At 40.8% G+C, this 23,278-nt stretch overlaps 1 protein-coding gene across 1 annotated transcript in view; it reads left to right on the top strand.

The window, feature by feature from the left end:
* The window catches only part of LOC150079159 (uncharacterized), a 67,222-nt gene that overhangs the window by 10,425 nt on the left and 33,519 nt on the right, over positions 1-23,278 (top strand). Inside the window, exons 2-3 of the mRNA XM_090382975.1 lie at positions 10,811-11,026; positions 21,906-22,114. Coding sequence (XP_090239101.1) covers positions 10,811-11,026; positions 21,906-22,114 — 425 coding nt within the window. The remainder of the gene's footprint in view (positions 1-10,810; positions 11,027-21,905; positions 22,115-23,278) is intronic.

Raw genomic sequence — 23,278 nt, 5'->3', positions numbered from 1 at the left:
GCCTTAGAGAACATGGGCGCTTCGCATATGGACTACGAGCAGATAGGCCCAGAAGCATAACAACTGATGTTGAAGAAAGGGTGCTAGAAAGAATATAAAAAAACAAATTAAACTATTATTTTAAGGACATCCAAATTATGGAATTCATCTGCCGTGCTGTGTATCTAATTTCTATGTTCTATTAGCATTAGTAGAGGCATATGATGCAAGAAAGCAAGCTTATTCAGCATCAGCCAAAAAAAAAAAAAAAAAAACACAACCACTACTCCCATTTCACCCCTCCGTTCGTTCGAAATACCTGTCCAGCTGAGCCTTAAATTTATTTAGGCTATCAACTTCAACAACAAGCGATGGGAGTCTATTCCACAAACCAACTGCCCGCTGGCTAAAGGCAAATTTCCGCACATCTATCCGACATCCGTCCTTCCTCAATTTGAATGTATGCCCTCTCAGGTGATTATTCTGAGCAAGAGGAAGAATCCCATCAGCATTGAGCATGCTCAAGCCATTCAAAGCCTTATACACCTCTATCAGATCACCTCGCCGATGTCTAGTCTCCAGGCTCTGTAATTTGCAAAACTTAAGCCTTTCTTCGTAAGAGCAACCCTTTGTTCCATTCACTAATCTTGTTGCCCTTCTCTGTACTCGTTCGAGCAGCTCTACATCCTTCTTGAAATGAGGCCTCCAGACCTGTATACAGTACTCAAGGTGTGGCCTGACCAATGCCTTATACAAGGGAATAATCACATCCTTATCCCTGCTAGAAACATTCCTGTATATCATTGACAAGACACCATGAGCTACCCTTGCAGCTCGTCTGCACTGCTCAGAGAACTTCATATCTGCCTGCACAATTACCCCCAGGTCCTTTTCATTCTCTACCACTGTCAACGTAGTACCACAGAGTTGATACGTTGATCTGGGGTTACTGTTTCCCATATGTAGTACTTTACATTTGTCAATGTTAAACTTCATTTGCCACCTCTCAGCCCATCTGCTCAACCTTTCCAGATCCTGTTGCAGCAGCATAGTATCAGTAGTGTCCTTAACAACCCTGCCAACCTTGGTATCGTCTGCAAACTTGGACATTAAGCCTGATACACCATCATCAATATCATTTATAAATACAGAAAACAACAATGGACCCAACACTGAACCCTGAGGAACTCCACTAATAACATTAGTCCACGTTGAGCAGTGTCCATTGATTACCACTCTCTGTCTTCTGCCACTCAACCATCCCTTTATCCATAGCAGCAATTTGCCTCCAATGCCACACTTCTCCAATTTGTGCAGCAGTCTTCCATGCGCAACAGTATCAAAAGCCTTTCTAAGATCCAAATATATAATATCAAAGTTATTCCCTGCATCCAGTTCTTTTGTGACTACATCATAGTATCCAATCAAATTGGTCAGACAAGACCTGCCCTTAACAAAACCATGCTGTGTCTGAGCTATAACTGAATTCTTGTCCAGATGATCCTGCAGTGCTTCTTTAACCAGTGCCTCCATTAATTTTCCTGGAACAGAAGTTAAACTAACAGGTCTATAATTACTTGTGTCAGCCTGTGATCCTCCTTTGTGAATTGCGGTTACATTTGCACATCTCCAGTCCATGGGTACCTCCCCTGAGTCCAAAGAAGCTCTCATAATTATGGCTAGGGGTTTGCTTACTTCCTTTGCTGCCTCCTTTAATATAACTGGATAGATCCCATCCACCCCTGGTGCCTTTTTTATGTTTATCCTCAGCAATTTCTCCTCCACTTTCCTCTCAGTTATTAGAAAATAATCTAGCTCACTGCCAATGTTTACTTCACCTACGACATTCCCCTTCCTGAATAACTCCTCATGTGTGAATGTAGAGGCAAAATACTCGTTTAGATTGTTAGCCACCTGAGCAGGATCCTCAACTGTTGAACCATCAACATCCAGTGGACCAATCTGATTCATCCCTTTCCTTCTTGAGTTTAAATAGGTAAAGAACTCTTTTCTGTTTTTCTTTGCGTCCTTTGCCAAGGATTTCTCATAATCTGCCTTTGCCTGCCTAATCTCCTTTGTGACTTGGTTACAGACCAACTTATATCTATCATAGGCTTCCATGTCACCCATTAATTTGTATGTATCCCATGCATTTTTCTTCTCTGCCATATGTCTCATTAGTTCATCTGACAACCATTTAGGCCTGAACCTTGAACAATATTTCTTGGTTGGTATGTAAAGCCTGGTAGCTTCCAAGATTAGTTCCTTGAATGCTTCCCATTTTGAATTTGCTGTTGGTAACATCATCAGTTGGTCCCACTGTATAGAATTTAAATACTGTCTCAGACCATCATAGTCGCCTTTACGAAAGCAAAAACCCTTCCCTTTGCTTCTGATGGTAGTTACCTCCTTGAGTAAATCCCACTTCAGCACACTGTGATCACTGCCACCCAGTGGTTCCTTTATCTGCAGATTCCTAATGCATGAAGAATCACTACTGATAATCAGATCAAGAGTATTACTCCCTCTAGTTGCCTCCCTAACATGCTGGTGCAGAAAACAATCATCCAATAAATCCACAAAAGCCCTGCTAGTGTGTGAGTGACCAACCCCACAAATTCCAGTCAATATCTGGGAAATTAAAATCCCCCATTATAAGACTCTCTGATTTACTGGCCCATTCTATTTCCCTGTACAGTATCTTATTATACTCATCAGAGTCATTAGGCCTATAGCACACTCCTACTCTCAATTTTGATTTACCTATGCTTATGTCACACCAAACTGACTCGACACTGCCCTGTCCATCATTGTCGACTGGCTTCACTTCCTTGGATTTTATGTGTTTTTTAACTAATAGCATAACCCCTCCTCCCCTCCTGTCCTGTCTATCCTTTCTATACACATTGTACTCCCCAAATTCCAGTTCTGCATTACTTATATCTGTGTGACACCACGTCTCTGATATCCCAACAATATCTGCCTTTGATGTTTTGAGCAATACCTCAAATTCATCAAATTTATTTACTAAACTCCTAGCATTGGTGTACACGCAAGTATACCTGCACTTGTTTCTATTCTTAGCTACCCTAACACAACCCATGTGTTTACTTGTATCACAATGACTTCCAGCAGTCTCTGAAATATCCTGCATCTTATTTTCCAAGCTGCGGCTCATTCCAATAGAAGCAGTGAAAGAATGACTTTCACCTCTGCCAGTGGCTACTGTTAATCTATTAGTCCTTGTATCCCCCCAATCACGCAGTTTTCCGACCCGCCTAACACTGCCTCGATAGCATCAGCAAACATTCTTGCACCCTTTCTATTTAAGTGTATCCCATCCCTGTAGAAGCAGTCTCTCCTGTTAACAAGTACAGACCAGGCTGAAAAAAATTTTACCAAGTATACAAATTTGTACATGCAAATTTTTGCAAATATACATGCAAAAATTTGCAAATTTTTGCAAGTATACATGCACCTGTTTCTATTCTTGGCTACCCTAACACAACCCATGTGTTTACTTGCACCGCAATGACTCCCAGCAGTCTCTGAAATATCCTGCATCTTGTTTTTCAGGCTTCTGCTCATTTCAATAGAAGCAGTGCAAGAATCACTTCCACCTCTGCCAGTGGCTACTGTTAATCTATTAGTCCTTGTATCCCCCCCAACTAGCAGTTTTCCGACCCACCTAACTCTGCCTCGACAGCATCAGCAAAAATTCTTGCACCCTTTCTATTTAAGTGTATCCCATCCCTGTAGAAGCAATCTCTCCTGTTAACAAGTACAGTCCAGGCTGAAAAAAATTCTACCCCTTGAGGCCTTGCACAATCCCTCCAGGGCCGAATTGATCGACAAGGCTCTCATCATATACTCCCTCCTATCGTGTCTGGGCAGAATTGTAGACACTTTCAAATTCAACCTTACTTCACGACTTTTTTTCAACAATGACCTGTACTTGCTAAGGAATTCCGCCGGTCTCCTACTCTTAATATCATTAGTGCCAATGTGTACAACTATATCACCTTTTGTGCCCTTAAAAGATGATATCCGCTCTACAACATCATCAACCTTTGCCCCTGGCAGACATACCCTGGTCCTATTCCACCTATTCTTTTTACAAAGCATGTTCCCCGCTTCCCTGACAATAGAGTCACCAACAACTACTAGTTCCTGTGGGACCAATAAGGACTTGTACCAATAAGGACTCTCCCTGGTATGTCCAAACTGCAGGTTAAGAAAAAAGAAAGCTGATCATTCCTTCCGGGATGCAAAATGTCCTGAGTACATACGTGCTCAGGAACTGACTAAATAAAGAACCAACTACACCTAATACATTCAATATGTCCATTATGGATAATTTAAGTTCAGGATTTAAAGTTGTGCAATTAAATTGCCAACGATCAGCTTCGGTAATGAGTGACGTATCTAAATGAATTGTTGAACAAAAAATCTGTCCTAGGATTACAGAAATTATATTCCTACAAGGGAAAGGTTAAGGGACTCCCTTTCCAATGCAAAATTGTGCAGTCCACACTCAAATTTCTGGTGAGGGTAGAAGGCCTTGGTTGTTACAGATCCACAAATTACTGTTACAAGAATAAACGGACTTTTGTCTTATCACGCAGCAATGTGCCTGTCGGGAGGGTTTCTTTGGACAGCTGTATTTAATCTCACTCTATATGCAGTGTTCTCAGGGTAACCAACAGATCGAGCCTTTCTTGAATTACCTTGAAGATGCTTTAATTAAACTTTCTGGCATGAAAATATCATTTTAACCGACGCAAATGCATCTTCTACTATGTGGGGTAGTCCCTCAACTGATTCCAAGGGAGTGTTTTTGGAGGAATTCGTCTTGTCAAAAGAACTGTGTCTCTGGAACGCTCCAGGCCAAATTCCAACATTCGTTTCTGCCTCCGGGCAATCTTTTATTGACATTTAAATATTGATATTTAAAGTACTTTTATTGATATTTAAAGTACTCCCACCGAAGTCCCAGCTGACTTGGCGAGTATAATTGCCTGCCAGAAAGGATGCCAGCACCAGAATCTTCCCACACCAAAATACTGGAACAAACTCCGCCCAAGGTTGGTAATACCATCCTCAAACGTGAGAGAACCTGAGGTCGCCTCATCCCTGTCCTGATCTCTCATTATCGAGAGCCTCTACTTGTTCACAGCCGGGAAGCAAGGCTCCCTCCTGTGAGGATAAACATTACAACCTCTCCTACCATCCGTGTAATGTTCCAGAATATCAGGTCCTTAAGAAATAAACTTAATACACTGGAAGAGATTCTACTCTCAAACTCATTAGACATATTGTGCCTCGCTGAAACGTGGTTAGAGGCGAACCAGACAGATATCAGCTGCTCCATTCCTGCAGGCTTTCTTGTACTGGCTGCCTCTCGCGATAACCGCAGAGGGGGTGGAGTTGCTATAATTTTCAATACGACAAAGTTCTCCATCATACACTCTGTCTCAAATATCTCTCAAGACGTGGAAGCCTTAATGATAACTCTGGAACATCAAGGTACCACTATAGACGTCGCATCCCTGTACCTTCCTCCAACGCCAACTATGATGGCCATTGATGCAGCCACTAACTGGTTAACAAATAATCTCCACCCAGCAGCCACTCACATAGTATGTGGGGACTTCAATCTTCCGCCATCTACCCAACACCTCAAAAGTCGTCTCACAGAATCTCTCCAATCAATCCAAATATTCCAAGTTAACTACCAGCCAACGAGAGACCGAAACCTACTGGACATAGTCTATTCCTCGGCAACATGCCAAGTCGAAGAAACCACAGCCGACATGTTTCAATCAGACCACCAACCAATCATATTTACAGCTCTTCTACCCAAAAAATATTTCAATACCCCCAAAACCAAATCTGTGAAAAAGGTCACTGCCCCAAAATTTCTGAATCCAGCACTCTGCATTGAAGCCGCATCCACAGTCCCGTGGAACATCTTAGATGGATGTGAACTGAGCCTCGCAATCGATTTAATGACCAAATGGATCAATACCATAGCCCTTCACACCGCTACCAAGACAGTCACCATTACTCCGCACTCCAGAGCATGGTGGACTCCCCAGCTCAACCAAAGTTTCCACTACAAACAATTACTACACGCCAAATGGAAAGCTTCCGGCGATGTCCAAGACCGCATTCCATTCGCCAAAGCCAGGACCGAATTCAACAGAAACAAATCAGCTTCAATTAAAAAGCACCTCGAAAGAACCCTAAAAAGGGGAAAACCATTCTACAAAACAAAGGCTAGTTCTTCCAGCAACATCGACCCAATTGACTGGCTCAACTACGTCGCCAGATTTTCTAATCAACCTCCAGCTCTACCTAATCGGCCACTCCTCAACCGCTCTCATCTCACTGATAGTCTCGCTACGATCCGAATTTCCAAGCAACAACTGATGTAGGCCATTAATACTCTCCCTCTCACAACAACCACCGGTGACGATGGCATCCCCAAGTTCATAATCAAATGTTTAAGTGTCTTCATCATCGACTCACTCCTCAACCTATACAACAGATGCCTCGAAGTTCATTTCTTTCCACCCCAGTGGAACAGGTACTCTGTCTGGCCCCTTCCTAAGCACCAACAATCGACGCTCCCAAGCCAACATAGGCCCATCGCTTGCGCCTCTGTATTGCTAAAAATTCTGGAGAAAGCATTGCTACCGTCTGTCACCCATCAAATTCTCCGTGACAGTCCTCAGCAAATACACTATGGGATATCAGGAAGGTCAACTATAACTAACCTTGTAACAACCACTCTGCACATCTTAGATGCCTTCGAACAAAGACAGGAATTGTCAGTTATATATCTTGACATCCATTCCGCTTTTGATGCCATCTGTATACCTAATCTCCTACGTCTCTTAGAAAACTACTTCAATTTTCGCGGCGATGTTCTCTGGTTCCTAGAATCTCTCCTATCGAAGAGGACCCTTGTTCTAAAGATCGGAACAAAGACCTTCACGCGCCACATAACTGCCGGTGTACCTCAAGGGGGGGTCCTGTCTGGCATTGTCTTCTCAGCAATCATGGTGCCATTTGTGACCAATAAGTGCAATTGGATCACATATGCTGACGATGTCAAGCTCCTTACTAAAATATCGCCATCCAACTCGGCAGCCAAAATCACTCAGCAAATCACTAGCAAACTGCAGGACATGGCTGACTACCTCAATACCTTCAACGTCCAAATCAACCCCCTAAAATCAGCACAAATAACTTACTCTCTAAAGGGCAGCCCAACAACGTTGGAGCCTGTGCTTAACGGCTCCTCAGTTCCAAGTGTTCAAACACACAAAGATCTGGGGATCGTTTTCGACTCCAAACTATCTTTCAACGATCACATAAACCTCATACAGTCGAGGCTGAACTCACTACGCTGGGTCGCCAAACAACAGCTGCTCCACACCACCGACTCACAACTGGTAAAAAGATACATCGTATCAATCCTTTACCCGACAATACTGTATGCTTCAGAGATATGGGCCTCGGCCGCCGAATCCAACATCAAAAGAATATTCTGTGCCGAATTCTGGCTTCTAAAATGGGCCAACAGCAAACTCCACCTTCCCCCAGCTCTCAGATCAACGCAGTTAGCAGAAGCTCTTCAACTACGCAGGCTCCGGTCCTACATCGCAGAAAGAAGGCTGCTGTTCACCATCAAGATGGCCACCGGTAAAATTACAGAGCCGAACTTCTGGGATCACTGCTCTTGGCGCATTCCTCCTCCTTATCTCCGGTCTTCAGCACAGCTGCTAGCAAACCGTAACCGGCTAGTACTAACTGACAGATTCCTGCCAAAGCAAATGCTGCCCTCACTGCAAGCCATCGACGGGGACCTCCAAGAAGTGGTCAATAATAAAAAATACAGGAAGGGTATCCTCGTCGAACTGAAAATGTAAAACTGTGCTTTGTTAATAATCTGATTTATCTTTTTTTCTCATGTGTATCTCTTTTGTAAATATGTTTTGTTAACCCCTGGCACCACCATGCCGTGACGGGACTAATTGTATGTCTATCATTGCTGCAATTAAAGATTCTATTCTATTCTATTCTATTCTATTCTATTCTATTACTTTATCAAATAGAGCGCTTGGTCGTTACCTAGCGGATTGGAAAGTGCATTCTTGTTGGTCTTGCAGCGATCGCAATATTATTATTTCATTTAATATTGTCTCTTCTTTATCTCCTGACAGTCATAGATTTAATCATGATTTTCCAAGATATAAAACTGCTCAAGCTGACTGGAATCTCTTTGATCAGAACATTAAAGAAGCGTTTTGCTTGGAAAATATCCATCGTATCGGTTATTTGGCTCTGAAGTCAAGCTTGATGAAATGATGCATACTATTGGGGTTATTTGTGATAGTTCTCTAGGAAGGAAAAATAGGATGCATAACTCAGTCCCTTGGTGGTCACAATCTCTAATTGATCTCATAAAAACATAAAAAACTCTAGGAAGGATTTACAACGAGCTAGAAGAAACAATACACCTTTGGAAGAAATTGCTAGCTAAATGAATTATACAGGAATGCCTGTAAAATATATTTCAACTCCACTTACAGAGAGAAACGTTCTCTGTAAATGGAGTTCGCTCTGTGTGGGAAAGCTTTGTTAAGTCCTCTTTGGATAAGGATCCATTGGGTTTGCCGTGTAAACTCGTAATTGGCAAATTACATCCAGGGGAAAATTTCTCGTCTGTTTTGATGGAAATCAATGAAATCCATGAAATCCATCTTGGATTAGTTGATCAAGCAAGATTATACTGCTCCGGAGAATTCTGAACAAACAAGGCTCAGAGCAGGGCCCTCATATTCGAGGGCCCTGCCCAGGAGCAAGAATTTACGCAGGATGAAATTGGTTATGCTGTCTCCTCTATGAAAGATGAAAAGTGTCCAGGATTGGACCTTATGGAAGTTGCTGTAATGAAGAGAATCTGGACTTGTTGTCCACTGTTACTTACAAACCTCTTTAATACGTTTGAGGGTGTTTCCCGGTTCCCTGGAAGCATGCCAACCTTAAAATTCTTCTCAAAAATCCTGGAAAACCTGAAAATTTTACTTCGTCTTATCGTCCCATTGCACTGCTTCCAGTTTTCGGAAAGGTTCTAGAAAAGTTTACTGTTATGAGATTCTTGGAAAATTATCATAGTAAAAACTTGTCATATCAATTTCAGTTTGGCTTTGTGAAAGGCAAGTCAACTGTGGATGCTATTAGATTGGTTTTGGACTCGGTTTCTTCTTCTGAGAGTAAATATGTCCTCGGTCTCCTTGTGGACTTCAAAGGGGCCTTTGACACCGTTTGGTGGCAGAGTGCCCTGGCAAGGTTCTTGGAGTCCAAGGTTTCAATTGACCATAATCTACCACGCTGGTCCATTGTGGGTTGGCAGATCGACCGTATTTAGCAGTGAAGGGTTTGAATCTCTGTCTACTCAAGGAGCGTGTGCTACTGCACTCCCGCTCCTGATCACTCGCCTTCGGAGGGCCTGTTATGACAGATTCGAATTCAGCGCACCACAACACACACTGCAGTTTCTGTTGCACGGCTATTACTGACACTGGCTGAGGTGGTGCGCGTAGGAGTCATTCTGCGCATACTCACGGCGCAGGAAAGGCCATTGTTGAGGTGTCAAATAAAACTTAGTGAGTTACCGCACTGTTTGCAGTTACGATCACAGCAATCGATCAAATATTTCCGAAGATAATTAAAACGGAAATCACGACACCTTTTTCGATGACGGTGTATATCAAATATTTAAAATTGCTAAAGTGAATGTATTCAGAATTGCATTCGCTTTCAAATGTTAATTTTTACAGCCATTCCTGATACTGAAACCTTTTCTTTCACAGTCTGACTTCTAACATATAACGGCATTCAAACTGGTTGTAAAAGAACCAATAAGAAAGCGTTTTTTGTAGTTTCCTGCTTCCCTTCAAACAACAATCGTATATCCCGACCAGTAATAAAAAGATAATTTCCAGCAGCTTTTCTTAGGCTTGTTGGGAAGGAGTTGTTGATAATACAGTTTGACTTGTTGTTAAGTAGGTTTTAACATTTGAAATTCTTGGTTGTGTTTTGGTCGGGGGGAGTAGCGTTTTTAACGGCTTAAAAAGAGTTGAGGTAATGAAAATTAAAGGTTTTCTTTTTACGGAAGTCAATTTTTGAAGTCTAATGAAATAACAGAACTTCACTGCGTTTACGAGATGCCCAAAACATTCGTGCAGATTATAGTTTAAGTTAGACTAAGCTTTTTATTAGCTTTTTATTTTTATAAGACGGCAACGTGTTTCATTGAGCAAAGAAGTTGCAGTCCGTTGATTATGAACAAATAGAAATCTTGAATGGTTTTCATGAGCAGGAGCACGAGGCTTTGTAATTAAGTTCTTTTTACTTAATTTGATTTTTGGTGCTACTCCTGAAAATTTTTGAAATGAGGAAGTTTCATACTTAGCTACTCAGTTGCGTAATATTCGCCTTCTGAATGAGCGGAACGCCTTCTGGTTCGTTATGCAGATCTTTAAGTACGCACGTTAATTGCCTTTTTATTTTAACTAGTGTACCCCTATGAAAAGTTCTGTATCCTGAGCCTTGTGTAATAACGTACACTACGCTATTATTACTCATGTATATTCTCTTTCTTTATGAAATTAGTATGAAACTATTTTGATCCTTTTGGGTAGTATCTTGTACTTTCCAAAGTTTTTTTTTCAGCTTACTTAGTTATTCGTGGTTATTTTCAAATCTTTCACTCTTTTCATACATGAAATTTTTTTTTTTTTTTTTTTTTTTTTTTCAGAAAAAATGTGGCTCCCTCGTACGTGGGAGTTTACTGCCATTTTATTACTCTTTCTTGGAGTATCTTCTCAAGAGGGTGTTCCAAACAGGAATCTCGATGATTACATTGAAGGAAGACTATTGGAATTCCGACTTCAGCTGGATCGATTATTTGAATCTGAAAGGATACAAAGGAAACGAGAAATTGGTTCTAAGATTGATCTCTATGGTTCTAAAGGTGAGGAAACTGGCTCAAAATTGTTTCAGTAAGTGGAAATGTTATTCAAAAAGGGGTTAATTTTCAGTTTGATTGCCCATGAATCTGTGCGACATGGAGTTATGGGCACGTGTAGGCACTGCTTCTCGCTGATGGGTAGATGTACTACAGTGAATAATCAATGGCTTTGCCTTACAATGTGTTTAATTTCCAGCTGTTTTTACGTAATTGTTTTATATTAACGGAACTAAGTGAAATTTGTCGTTTTGTACGACTTCAGCAGGATTCAAGTGAAAAAAATATGCCACTAGTTTTTTTTTTTACTACGGTATGCCAAAGATTAACCGAATTAATGAGCAAAAAATAATCCCACCATTTTTTTTTTTTCTTTTTACTTGAATCCTTTCCTTTATTTGTACAAAATAACCATTGTTCCTGAGGTACACTGAAGATTTACTTAGGCAAAAAATGCTGTCGGTTGCAAAACATTTACTCTATCAGAAAATTGCTGATTAGCAGCCAATCATGGTGGAGCTACATATGACTTTTCGCACAGTCAATGACAAAAGCCATAAACTAAACTTTAATTCTGAGACGGCATTTTGCAATGCCGCCGTTTGAGTATTCCGTTGAATCTTAATATTCATACAAGGGACGTGCACAGATTGGGAGGTGGGGAAAGAATCGAGGACAACCAAGTTCTACAGTGACCGCGTTATAGTATGGGCAGTCTACTTAAGAGGAGAGTAGATAAGTTTGGATTAAGTCAGTGGTTTTCAACCGGGGTGCCGCAACAATAATTCAGGGGTGCCTCGTAATTTGGGTTTAAGTTACTTAACTTATTTTTTAAAATTTATGTTTATTTCCTTATAAAAAGGTGTACAGCATCTTAATTTTGTGTTGATCCATAATTTACTTAATACATCCATATAAAGAATAAAATTATTATATATTGTGTGTGTGTGTGTGTGTGTGTATATATATATATATATATATATATATATACACACACACACACACACTTACACAGAATTGGATCTAATAAGCAGAAAATTGAGTAGGGGTGACACAAAATAAAATGACTTAGGGGTGCCGTTATTAAAAAAAGTTGAAACCACTCGGCTAAGTTAATGCTTATGTAATTTGTTTATATAAGCAATAATCTGACAGGCTGAGATGGATCTGGAAATATTACTTTATAGAAGCTTTTGTCCCTACGTCATCCTCTATAGTCTGCAGAATTGATTATTTTGGTGCATTAACTTGCCCGTCATCCTGTTGGTTCAAATATTACTGCCATGAGACTATTCTGGCTAAGAATCTATTTCTTTTTAAAATTTATATTTGGCTTCCATTCGTTTTTTTTTTTTTTTTCATTTTAAAAGAAATGAAAAACCGTTTCCATGATTATACCGATTCTGGTTTCATAAAAATTGGCTAACAAATTTTTCTGAAAAAAGAGCAAAATCCTTTAACTGAAGGTGCCAGGAATCTACTTCACATACTAACCTTCCTCCGGACTGAGGACTAATCGATATGTGTGCATTAAGATTAATTCAGGGAATGCACCCTGTAAAAAAAAGGTAAAGGCAAACTACAACCAAAATCAATCCACTGCACGGTGGAAGTCTTCTCGACGATTCATGTTGAGGGAAATGGACCGTAATCTGCCACACTGGTCCAGTGCGGCTTGGCAGGTCAGCCGTATTTAGCAGCCAAGGGATTGAACCCCAGTCTGCTCCAAGAGCGTGTATCACTGAACTCCTGATCACTCGGCTACGGAGGCCACCTGTAAATGTCCTTCAAATATATGTATAGCACACTTAACGAAAGAAGACTCAATACTAGTGCCCTCCGAAACTTTTTTGTTCTCAATTCTTCAGAAATTTTCCATTGGATGTTTCTGAAGATTAAGATACTGCTTTTTCATATTAGAAATTTACTAGTTACTCAAGAGTTGATTTCTATATATCTACTGCATTTGATTTGATTTGTATGCGATTTATATATAAACTAACATATGAAGCTGAAAAAATTAATTGTATTAATTGCTGTATCTGGGATTCTCTATTCTAAGGACTTATTTTCTAATTCAGCATTTTGCAAGTTACGGGGGCCAAATAATGACATTTATCTCAGGCATGGGTCTATTAGTTAATAATCCAGTACAATAGATTTATATATAAACTAACATATGAAGCTGAAAAAATTATTAATATGCCAGGGCAGGAAAAATTGAAATTGCCATGGTTTTGGGTCGTGGAATCCTAATTCCATTTTATGGAAGAGCTGCCATACCCTTCACTTAAGTCTGTGGATGGCTTTAAATATTTTTAAGTACCAAATATTTAAAATTACTAATGGAATTTCAAACCGAAATATTGCTTTTCTCTTCTTTTTAGAAGAGATGAAACTAGAATGATGGCTTAGATCTTTAGTCTGGTCATTTTGAAGTTCATTTCAAAGCAACCTCGTCTTTTCTTTGCCGCTTCTCACGCACGATGTTTATCTTCAGAAATTCATGATTAAGTTCTACTGTCCACCCGTATCTCAAATACAATAGGAATCTTTCACTTCAATAAGTTAATCCGTCGATCAACTGACGTTCCTGCAGTATACCTAGTGTTTAGAATACTACATGTTTCGAAAGTCAACCACGAGTGGTATGGCTAAATTTAATGTAAAGGTTGTTATTAATAAATTATTTTAGAATAAAATTGAGTAAAGCCTTTGACATTCCATTAATTTCTTACGATATTATTAAATTTCCTCTTAAACCCTTTATTTAAAACATGGCAATTCTCATTGTCTTGTGTGTTCAACAAACTGGCAATTATATTGCAAATTAGATATCTCATGTTTTAATTCCATGTAGTAGGTAATGAACTATGCAACAAGACTGGGGTGACATTGTCCTTAGCTGCATGACATGAGCCTATATGTATACAAATTTAACATTTCAAATAATGAACATTTGACTAAGACGTGTAAATTAGGTCGAAATTGTATTAATTGCTGTATCTGGGATTCTCTATTCTAAGGACTTATTTTCTAATTCAGCATTTTGCAAGTTACGGGGGCCAAATAATGACATTTATCTCAGGCATTGGTCTATTAGTTAATCCAGTACAATAGTTGATTCTGGTAACTGCACTTGGATGCAGTCACAACTATCTTAATACTATCAATCCTAGAGCAAAAAAGCTTGCTTAAAATCCATTAATGAAATCCCTTGTAACATCTTTGTAAACTCCTTTCTGTTCGAAAATAGTCTTCACCTTCGCTGTTTTTCCTGCATTTATAGGACATGATTTGCGAACTTCATGAATTGTAAACATTTTCTAATGCTATATCTTGTCAATGTGGGCTACCCGAATACTTTCCGCATATTTTCAAGTACATCTTTGAGGACTAAGATGACTTTAAAGGTGGTAGTTCCAAGTATCTTCTGTACTCCGGGAACTATTCATTGCTTCTATCAATTTCCAGGCCCTTCAAAACCTGCTTTGCTGTTTTAATCGTAGGCAGGATTTTAATGTAAGCCATCAAATAGTAAACGCAGGCAAATATCTATTGCCTTGCCTGTCGTATTGACCTGAACTAAAATCTTCCTGCTTCCATGAATATGCCAAGTAGGTTTAACGGATGTATTTCTTTGTGTGCAGCATCTACAATTCAACGCACTCTTCATTGTCCATAGTGATGGTCCAACTAGTTGCTTCTAACTCCAGTTGGGTTAACACTTATTTTGAACTTGTTCTGGCTTTGCTGGACTAGTTAGTTATATGATAACTTTCTTGTTCCGTTGAAGGTGTTGTATTTGATGGGCTGTATTGAGTTAAGACATGGTCTTGCAGTATCCTTGGCACTCTGGTCAAGAGTGCATACCCAGGGTTCAAGCCCCTGACTAGTAAATACGGTCGATTTTCAAACCTGCACTGACCAGCGTTGCAAATCATTCCCTCAACGCGAATTGTTGAGGCTTCCATCCTGCAGTGGGTTAGTGTAGTGTTTAGTGTCAAACGGCATGGTGTTTTTCCATCTCCGCATAGTATACATTATGGGTGTGGAACAGAACATTGTCAATGCCAGAGGTTTAAAAGTGTATGGGTTTTGTATGTGTAGTGTCGTGTATGGTTCTTCCTCCGAACATTTAGCCGGTGGGCTCCTAATGGGTTCCAACATTGTCCACACTCTGCCCCATGGAGGCAGACAAGGTACACCAGTATTATAGATGTTTATTCTGGCAGGTCCTGCCACCTAATTTCCTGAGATTTCAGTGGCTAGGACCTAAAAATCCTACGGATAGGGGTCAGCCAAAAGGATTACTGATTATGCAATTAAGTTTTTGGGTGTTGGGCTCAGGCAATTTAGAGATGGTTCAGATGCTAGTTCTAAGAGAAGGGGGAGGAAGACTGCAGGCCGGGGAAAAGACAGATAAGGGGTCCATAGAGAAGATGACCCCCAAAAGTGGAGCAGACCCATGCCCCACAAGAGGGATGGTGAGGGGCAGGCGAGCAGGGGTACCTCCCGCTGCCTGGATGGTGGAGAAGAAACATGCAAGGGAGTGTGGCAAAGAAAGCTTAATGGCAGCAGCTGAGCTGTGCTTTGGAGTGTCATAGCTGGGACAAAGGTCCCATCTTGTCTTCTCTTTCAGAGTCTGGCAAGGCTGGAAGGTCCAAAACAGTGTGGTCATTCATGGAACAGAGGTCCCATCCCATCAACGATGGTAGTCGCTGACAGTCCAGCTTGAATTTGGGCGCAATGAGTTAATCAGGTGTACGTTCGTTCCAGCGGTAGGATCTTGTGAAGAGTTCCTGGCAGTATTGCGAAATGACCTTGTACTCTGTTGCTGTCCAACAAGTAATGCTCCTGGAGTCTTGAATTGAAGTTGATTCTGGTAATCAGAATGCAGCTAAGGTCCTCATACAAAGGGCAGTCATACATTAGGTGAGACCAGCTCTACAATGGCAGAGGGATAATCAATAATTCCAAGACTTGAGAATTTGGCTCTTATGGATATGACCTGTTAGCATGAAAGTTGTGTACAGGCCAGGAGAGAACCATGAAGGAGACATGGGATCAACCTTGTTGATACGTGTAATAAATTTCCTAGTGATAACTCCTTTAGATAGAGTTAACCCATCTATCTTGCCATATCTGCTGTAAATGGAGGCTAAGGAATTTCTTTTCAGCAATGAAGTTATTAGTGGAATCAATGGTGTGGTCCATGAACATCACCGATGTGCCTTTTTTGAAAGTTGGTAGAGGAGCCCACAATGTATCACCTCCAGGTCCAAAGGAAGGGCAGCTGCCAGCACCTGAAGGGCTTTGGTGCTGACAGTATGGCAGGCTCTGGTAATGGTGAGAGGATAAATATTTTAATAGTTTCAAGCTTTCTGTTCACTGCTATTTTTGCTCTCGCATACGATATCCCTGCAGCTTATGTAATCGGTAGAAATTCTGCTTTGTACAACAGCTAGAGTGCATCGGTTGAGGCCCCAATCCCGACACATAACTCTGGCGATCAAGGCAGTATAGTTCCTTAACTTTGTTTGCATGTGTTTCAAATGTGGTAGGAATGTAAGTCCTGAGTCCAGGATTATTCCTAGATATTTTAGTTCAGTAGTGAAACATTGTGGTCTCGTTTATCTTGATTTGTGGACGTCTTCTGAGGGACCTCTTTCAGTAAGATGGAATTAGTCTTCATTAAAGAGACTTGAAGATTATGATCACTTGCCCAGTTTTGTGATATCTAGAGCTTGATTTGCAGAATTTTCTAGCTGCAGTCTGCACACACGGCCAAGATCAGATCATCTGCATAGGCCTGGGAGATAACTTCATTCAGATTAGCGTTGAGGAAGTAAAGTACAACATTCCAAAGGAGTGGCCCCAGCACCAAGCCCTGGGGACAATCCCTGTAAACCTGGCGTTTGACTTTGCAGTATGGTGCATGTATTTCTCTGGATGTGAGAAAGCTTATGGTGTTATAAAGGTTTCTGGGAAGACAGGCACGGCTTAGTCGGCTGAGGACGCTCCGCCACCAGAGTGAGTCGAACGCCCCAGCAAAGTCTATGGCAATCAGAAAATTTTCTATTCGAGTTTGTGGCAGTTGAGGATATTCTGGAGTGCGTTAACTGTAGAGCATCCTTGTTTGAAACATCTACTAGCTTGTAGAGGATAAATTTGCTGCATTATAGTGTACTATAATTCTACTGTGTAGTAGGTATTCAAAAAACTTGCATAGCGCAGATAACAAAGCCATCAGTCTATAAGAAGATGGGATTTCTGGAGGCTCGGTTGGGTTTTTCAGAATCAAGCGCATGTTAGCTATCTTCCAATCGGATGGGGAGTCCTGTCTGCAGGCAGTGATTGAACAGGTCGAGAATGAAGTATGGGAATGCTCCAGTCTTCCTTATAAAATCTGGTTCAAGTAGGTCCGGTCCTGGACATTTATTGTTGCTGAGTCTATCAGTTTCGGTGTGCAGCTGAACAGTGAAGGGCGGCTCCTGATGTTCTGGACAGTATACTGTTGTGCTGGCAGAGTTGTTAACTTGTACTAGGATCCATTGCTGGTTGGATAATTGTATCCAATATATTATTGATGGATCTGTCCCATGAGGTTATGTTACCTTGAGGGGTTATTGTTGCTGTCATTACCACTCCTCTTGGGAGTTTGTTGGGTGTGATTTTAGACTACACTCCAGGGATCGGTGTTTCGGTTGTGGAAACTAGTTCCCATAACGTTTGCTTGAGTTTCCTGATAGCCGTGTATATATTTCTAGTCTCTGTATTGCTGGTGGAGAACCTCTGCAGCTGGCCAGGACCATTGCACTCTTTGGAAGGCTCTTCTGAGGCACTGGAGTTCTGGGCCCCACCACCACAGGACAGTACCAGGAATGGGTTTCTTCCTAGGAATGGCGCAGTTGCTAGCTTCTATAATTATATTTGACTTTTCTCTGGTAGGCATCAGGATCAGTGGGATGGTAGCTATTAATTTGCAGCTGCTGGGCTAAGAAGCGCAGATTCTCCGAAAATGTCCCATTTTACTCTGTAAATGCATATCTTTGAGGGTGAATCTTGGAGTTGGGATGTTATCCAAGGATCTTGTTATCTGGTATGTTATGGTCCTGTGGTCAGAGGTGGTCCAGGAATCCTGGACGGCCCAACCCACGATGAAGTTTGATATTTCCTGTAGCCAAGGTGACATCAATTGTGAATTCCTAAGGGTATTACAGAAGGTTGGAAAGTTGTTAAGCCTGTTTAGAACAGTAAGTTGGGAATTTGCCAGAAGATCTTCAAGTTTTTGGCTGTTTCTACAGCCATGCCTGTCAGCAGTAGTGCTGAACCAAACAGGTGACCTCCAGTTGGTATCAGCACCAGTGATCTTCATTTGGGAGAGTTAAGGACGATCTCCAGATACCTCATATATGGAAGTATATCAACCCCTGGTCTGTTTGAGACTATAAAAATTTCCCAGGGGACTGATGTAGGCACATGCCACCCAGGCTGTGCATAAATGGTGGATTTTGGTGACTTATGTCAGGGTTCCTAGTTGCTACTGCAGCCCAGGGGCTTCTTCCTCAACTTGAGTAATTTCATATGTGAGGAGTACCCCTGACCTGATTTGCATAGGTCTATGGTTCCTGTAAGATCAGAATATCGAAGTTGTCTTCATCTCTTTTATTCTTAGCTGTTCAGCTACAGCCTTTGCCCGTTGTGCATTTGATTGGAGTATGTTCAGGACGTTGGACCATAATCGGTCTTTGATTGGTGTAAAATATTCTCCTTTAAATATATCGTGACATTTGTTGTCACGGATGGAGTGTTCGTGAGGCATCTTCTGTCCATTGCAATTTGCACAGACGGGCAGTTTTTCTTTATTAGGGCACGTATTATACTCGTGGCCCCTTTCAGCTCTGTGTGCTGAAAGGGGCCACTAGTAGCAGCAACTTGCGTGCAGGTGTGAGTGGTGTGTCCAAACCTGCAGCATTTAAAGCATTTGGGTACAGCCACGTGCTCTCTGAAGCGATGGCTGCCTCAGTTTATGACTGGAACAAAGAGGTACTCTTACGAAGAAAGGCTTAAAGTTTTGCAAATTAGTGTTTGGAGACTAGGCACCAGCGAGGTGATCCGATAGAGGTGTATAAAGCCTTGAATGGTTTGAGCATGCTCAATGCTGATGGGATTCTTCCTCTTGCTCAGAATAATCACCTGAGAGGGCATAAATTCAAATTGAGGAAAGACAGATGTAGGATAGACGTGCGGAAATTTGCTTTTAGCCAGCGGGTAGTTGGTTGGTGGAATGGACTTCCATCCCTTGTTGTGGAAGTTTATAGCCTAAATCAATTTAAGGCTCAGCTGGACAGGTATTTCGAACGAACAGAGGGGTGAAGTGGAAGTGGGTTTTTTGGCTAATGCTGCATAAGCTTGCTTTCAGCATCATATGCCTCTACTAATGCTAAGTCTTGGTGAATGACTGTTTGCCAAGCAATATGGGCAATTTCAAAAATCCAGTTTACACTGTTTCCATTCCTAGACTTTGTATGGTACTTGGAGTGAATTTCTTCAGGGTCGACGTCTGGGAGTGTTCTCTGGATATTTCTTCCTTATAGCTCGTCCCGCGCCTGAGTAGGGCGAGATCTTTGTCATCGTTAAAGACGATAATGGAGGGTGCTGGTATCTTTGGATTGTTTATAATATCAGCAGCTTCTTGGCCAGATTCAGTTTCTATAATAACCCCCACATTTCCGGTCTTTCTAATTGACTTGATCCTAGTGTTTTGGAAGTCTGGTGAATTCTGTAATTACTGTCTGTTTTACTTCCTCGGTGGCTTTTGTAGATTAGTCTGGGTGTTAGCCTGAGAACAACCAAGTGTGGTTCCTTTATGAGTCTTGTTATTGGTGCCCTATTTATGTTAGGTGAACTGGGTTTTGAATTTCTCAGCATAAGAGCAGGAGCGCTGCTGGTTTTTGATTTCGGTTCTACTTGATAGGCCTCTTAACTTGGCCTGAGCCTTCTCGTTTTCAATGTGGGAATTTAGTAAAATGAGTTCTATCTTACCCCAAATTTCAATTATTTTTCCTCTGAGAGTAATTTGATTGCCAGATTTGGCCATTAGTGTTTCTATCTCTGACCTGAGGACAAACTTGATCCGTAATGGATCCCTCGGGGAAGGTTATCATATAAAAAAAAATGCAAGGTAAATTGGCCTCTATTTGTTGGGTTGTCTCTGGTGGTAGTGGTTCATTGTAGCCCTTAGTACCATTCTTAAGGACACTAGGATGTGTAGCGTTTGTATCAATGCGCGCTCGAAAGGTAGACTTGCAGGGCTGGTCAGTCTTCTACTTGTTGGGTAGAATCATTCTCGTGTTCCAACATTTCTTCCTTGGATGGAGATATTTGAAAAATGGAGTAAATGGCTGCTGCTTGCCTTACTTTACCTTGTAGTATCCTTTATCCTACTGCGACTTTTTTTCCATCTGTTTGTGCTGTATAATGTTCTGTCTGCAGAGTGAAAGGAAATGAGATTTGACGGCACGGTATTCTCTTGAATGATTCAAAGCTCCACTTGGACATCCAATACGTGTTTGTAGATTCGCTATGATTCGTGCTTGGTTCTGGAGCAGTTGCATGTGACCGCCTTCCTGGTCACAGAGGCTGGAAACAACTAATCACTCTGCAAAAACACTTTTGGGTTTTTAGTTCCTATATACATCTACCAAAGCAGAGTCGAACTCATGCCACCTTACATAAGATACTAAGCATTTATGATCTTCAGTAATGTCAACTTAGATCTTGCCTAAATATAGAATTGGCTGTCAATTTAACTTTCTTGATATGTATTAATTATAAATCGAGAAAGCAAAGTTCTGCAGTTCTAAATTGTATATAAAATTAGTACTGCAGTCTAACTTTACGTATACAGCGATTCCTCTTGCAAATTCACTTCTGTAGAAAAATACAAAAACGTGAACTTTAGCATGGACACTGATCTTGTATACTAAATCATGAGAGAAGTCTGCAGTTACCTTTTTTTTTTAAGGTCTCAAAGCATTTTTATGAATAATGCAGTTAAATGAAATCGACCAAGTGCGAACTCTCACTTCCAACTATTATATCTCACCCTGCAATGGGATCTGCAAAAGGATACAACATTGCTGAGGCAACCAATGTAATGGGCTTGGTGTAAGTTGGTTGCCTCAGCAATGTTGTATCCTTTTGCAGATCCCATTGCAGGGTGAGATATAATAGTTGGAAGTGAGAGTTCGCACTTGGTCGATTTCATTTAACTGCATTATTCATAAAAATGCTTTGAGACCTTTAAAAAAAAAAAAAGGTAACTTTTTTTTTTTTTAAAGGTCTCAAAGCATTTTTTTTTTTTAAAAAAAGGTAATCAAGAATACCTGATATGGACTTCTGAACAGTCATTTTATTACTCACTCCGTTAACCTTCACCTGTCTCTACTTCCAAATTTCATATTAGAAACTGCGATCAACAGAAGCACTTTAGATAGATTATACTAGTGTTAAATTGTGCTGAGAGAATGTATCGACTCTGGTGTGGCACAGAAATAAGCAGCTACTGAGTTTTCGGTTTATACTCCAGGAGAACCACAGTAAAGATGTAATTCATTCAGAATATTGCTTACTTTTATTCAGTCACTAACTAAAATTTCTGCTGTTGTGGAAAGGCTGGAATACATCTGCATCCAGTACTGAAGTTGCCTAGGGGGCCCCCTTATTATAACCAGACGCTTGCATGCGGATACTATTTTAATGTAATAGGCTCAGTAAACTTGCAAAATTGATAATTAGACTTAAAGTATGCATAATTAATCATTCCAAGAGATTACTAGTTAATCTTAGAGCTGAATATAATCTGCTTTAACATTTACAGTTTTGATCGAAGAAAAATTCGTGATATCGTCGCCTACAGCAAACTATGAAGTAAAATATGCAGCTCGTCGTTGGAACTCAGTGCATTTTGAAGGTAAAGATATTCTTGTAATGGCAGATGAATCTCGGCTGGCGCTCTTCATTTGTAATGTGCTTGAGATAAGAGAAATGGCATCCGTGAAAACAAATAATCAAGTATATGATATAAAGGTAAGTCAAACCCTTGAATTTCAATTCTATTACTGCGCAAATCTTAATCTCACGCAAGTGAGCAACTTTGCTTTAAACAAAAGCAGTGTAGGTGGCTAAAGCTAATTGTTATTTGTGTGAAAAGGGCATCTTCCCTTCCTCCTTTAGTTCATTTCCATTAGGGCCTCTGACTACGGAAAAAGTTCCGGTAAAGCAATTCGCTCAAAACAAGTGATTGCAGAAAAGTTTAATATAGTATTTTGACATTAATTTATAACGTTAAACAGTCTAACATCTGTAAATACACACGAAATTGAAAGTTGGGTTATGCATGGGTACTGCACATATTTCATACTGCCCACATAGTATGACTGCATAGTTTAATTATCTCGGATAGTAGAAACGATGTATGTGCAGTACCCGTGCATAAACCAACTCCTTCATTCTTAGCATTTAGCCAAGAAATATTTTTAGATAAATGAAATTAGTAATTTTTTTTACTTTCAGACACCAATAAAATGCTATTACTATAGTTCAAACTTGGGATAAAGTCTTTACAATCACAATTAACACATCTCTTACCAGAGTTCAGACAATTATCAGGCTTCTAATTGTTCATTTTTCGAACACCTTTGGACTGTAGCTTTTCGACCCAACTTCCTTCAGGCTTGGCTACCCTCTATGCCACTAACCAAGTGAGACTCCCACCAAAACTCAACGCCCTAAATCTATACACTACTTTCTGCACTACCTATCATATATCCAAATCTCGTTCGTTTTTTTTTTACTCCCCCACGATTAATCCCTAATTTCAAAATTTCCCTTAGTCCATCTGAATGCTTCGCTATATTTGGCCTTCAACCTAATGTATGCTCTTGCCCCTTCTGTTGTCAGTAAAGTGTAAAGTGTGTTAAGTGTCTAACGGCACCAGGGGTTCCCCCCATCTCCGCGTTGCTTTCATTGTGAGTGTACCAGTTCACTGGGAAGGCCAGAGATTTAAAAGTGTATGGATCATGTGAGTGTGTTGTGTTATGTACCGTTGTTCTTCTGGCCATTTAGCCGCTGGACCCCAGCTGGGGCCCAACGTTGCCCGCACTTCGCCCCGTGGAGGCAGACCAGGTAACCACTAGTTTAAATTTGCACTCTGGCAGGTCCTGCCACCTAGTTTCCTGGGATTTCAGTGGC

The sequence above is a fragment of the Mastigoproctus giganteus genome, chromosome 10 (genome assembly GCF_048544385.1).
Source record: "Mastigoproctus giganteus isolate SK-2022 chromosome 10, ASM4854438v1, whole genome shotgun sequence".
Taxonomy (NCBI): Eukaryota; Metazoa; Arthropoda; class Arachnida; order Uropygi; family Thelyphonidae; genus Mastigoproctus; species Mastigoproctus giganteus.
Note: the sequence above shows the minus strand (reverse complement) of the source record. Positions and strands in the feature narration are given on the sequence as shown.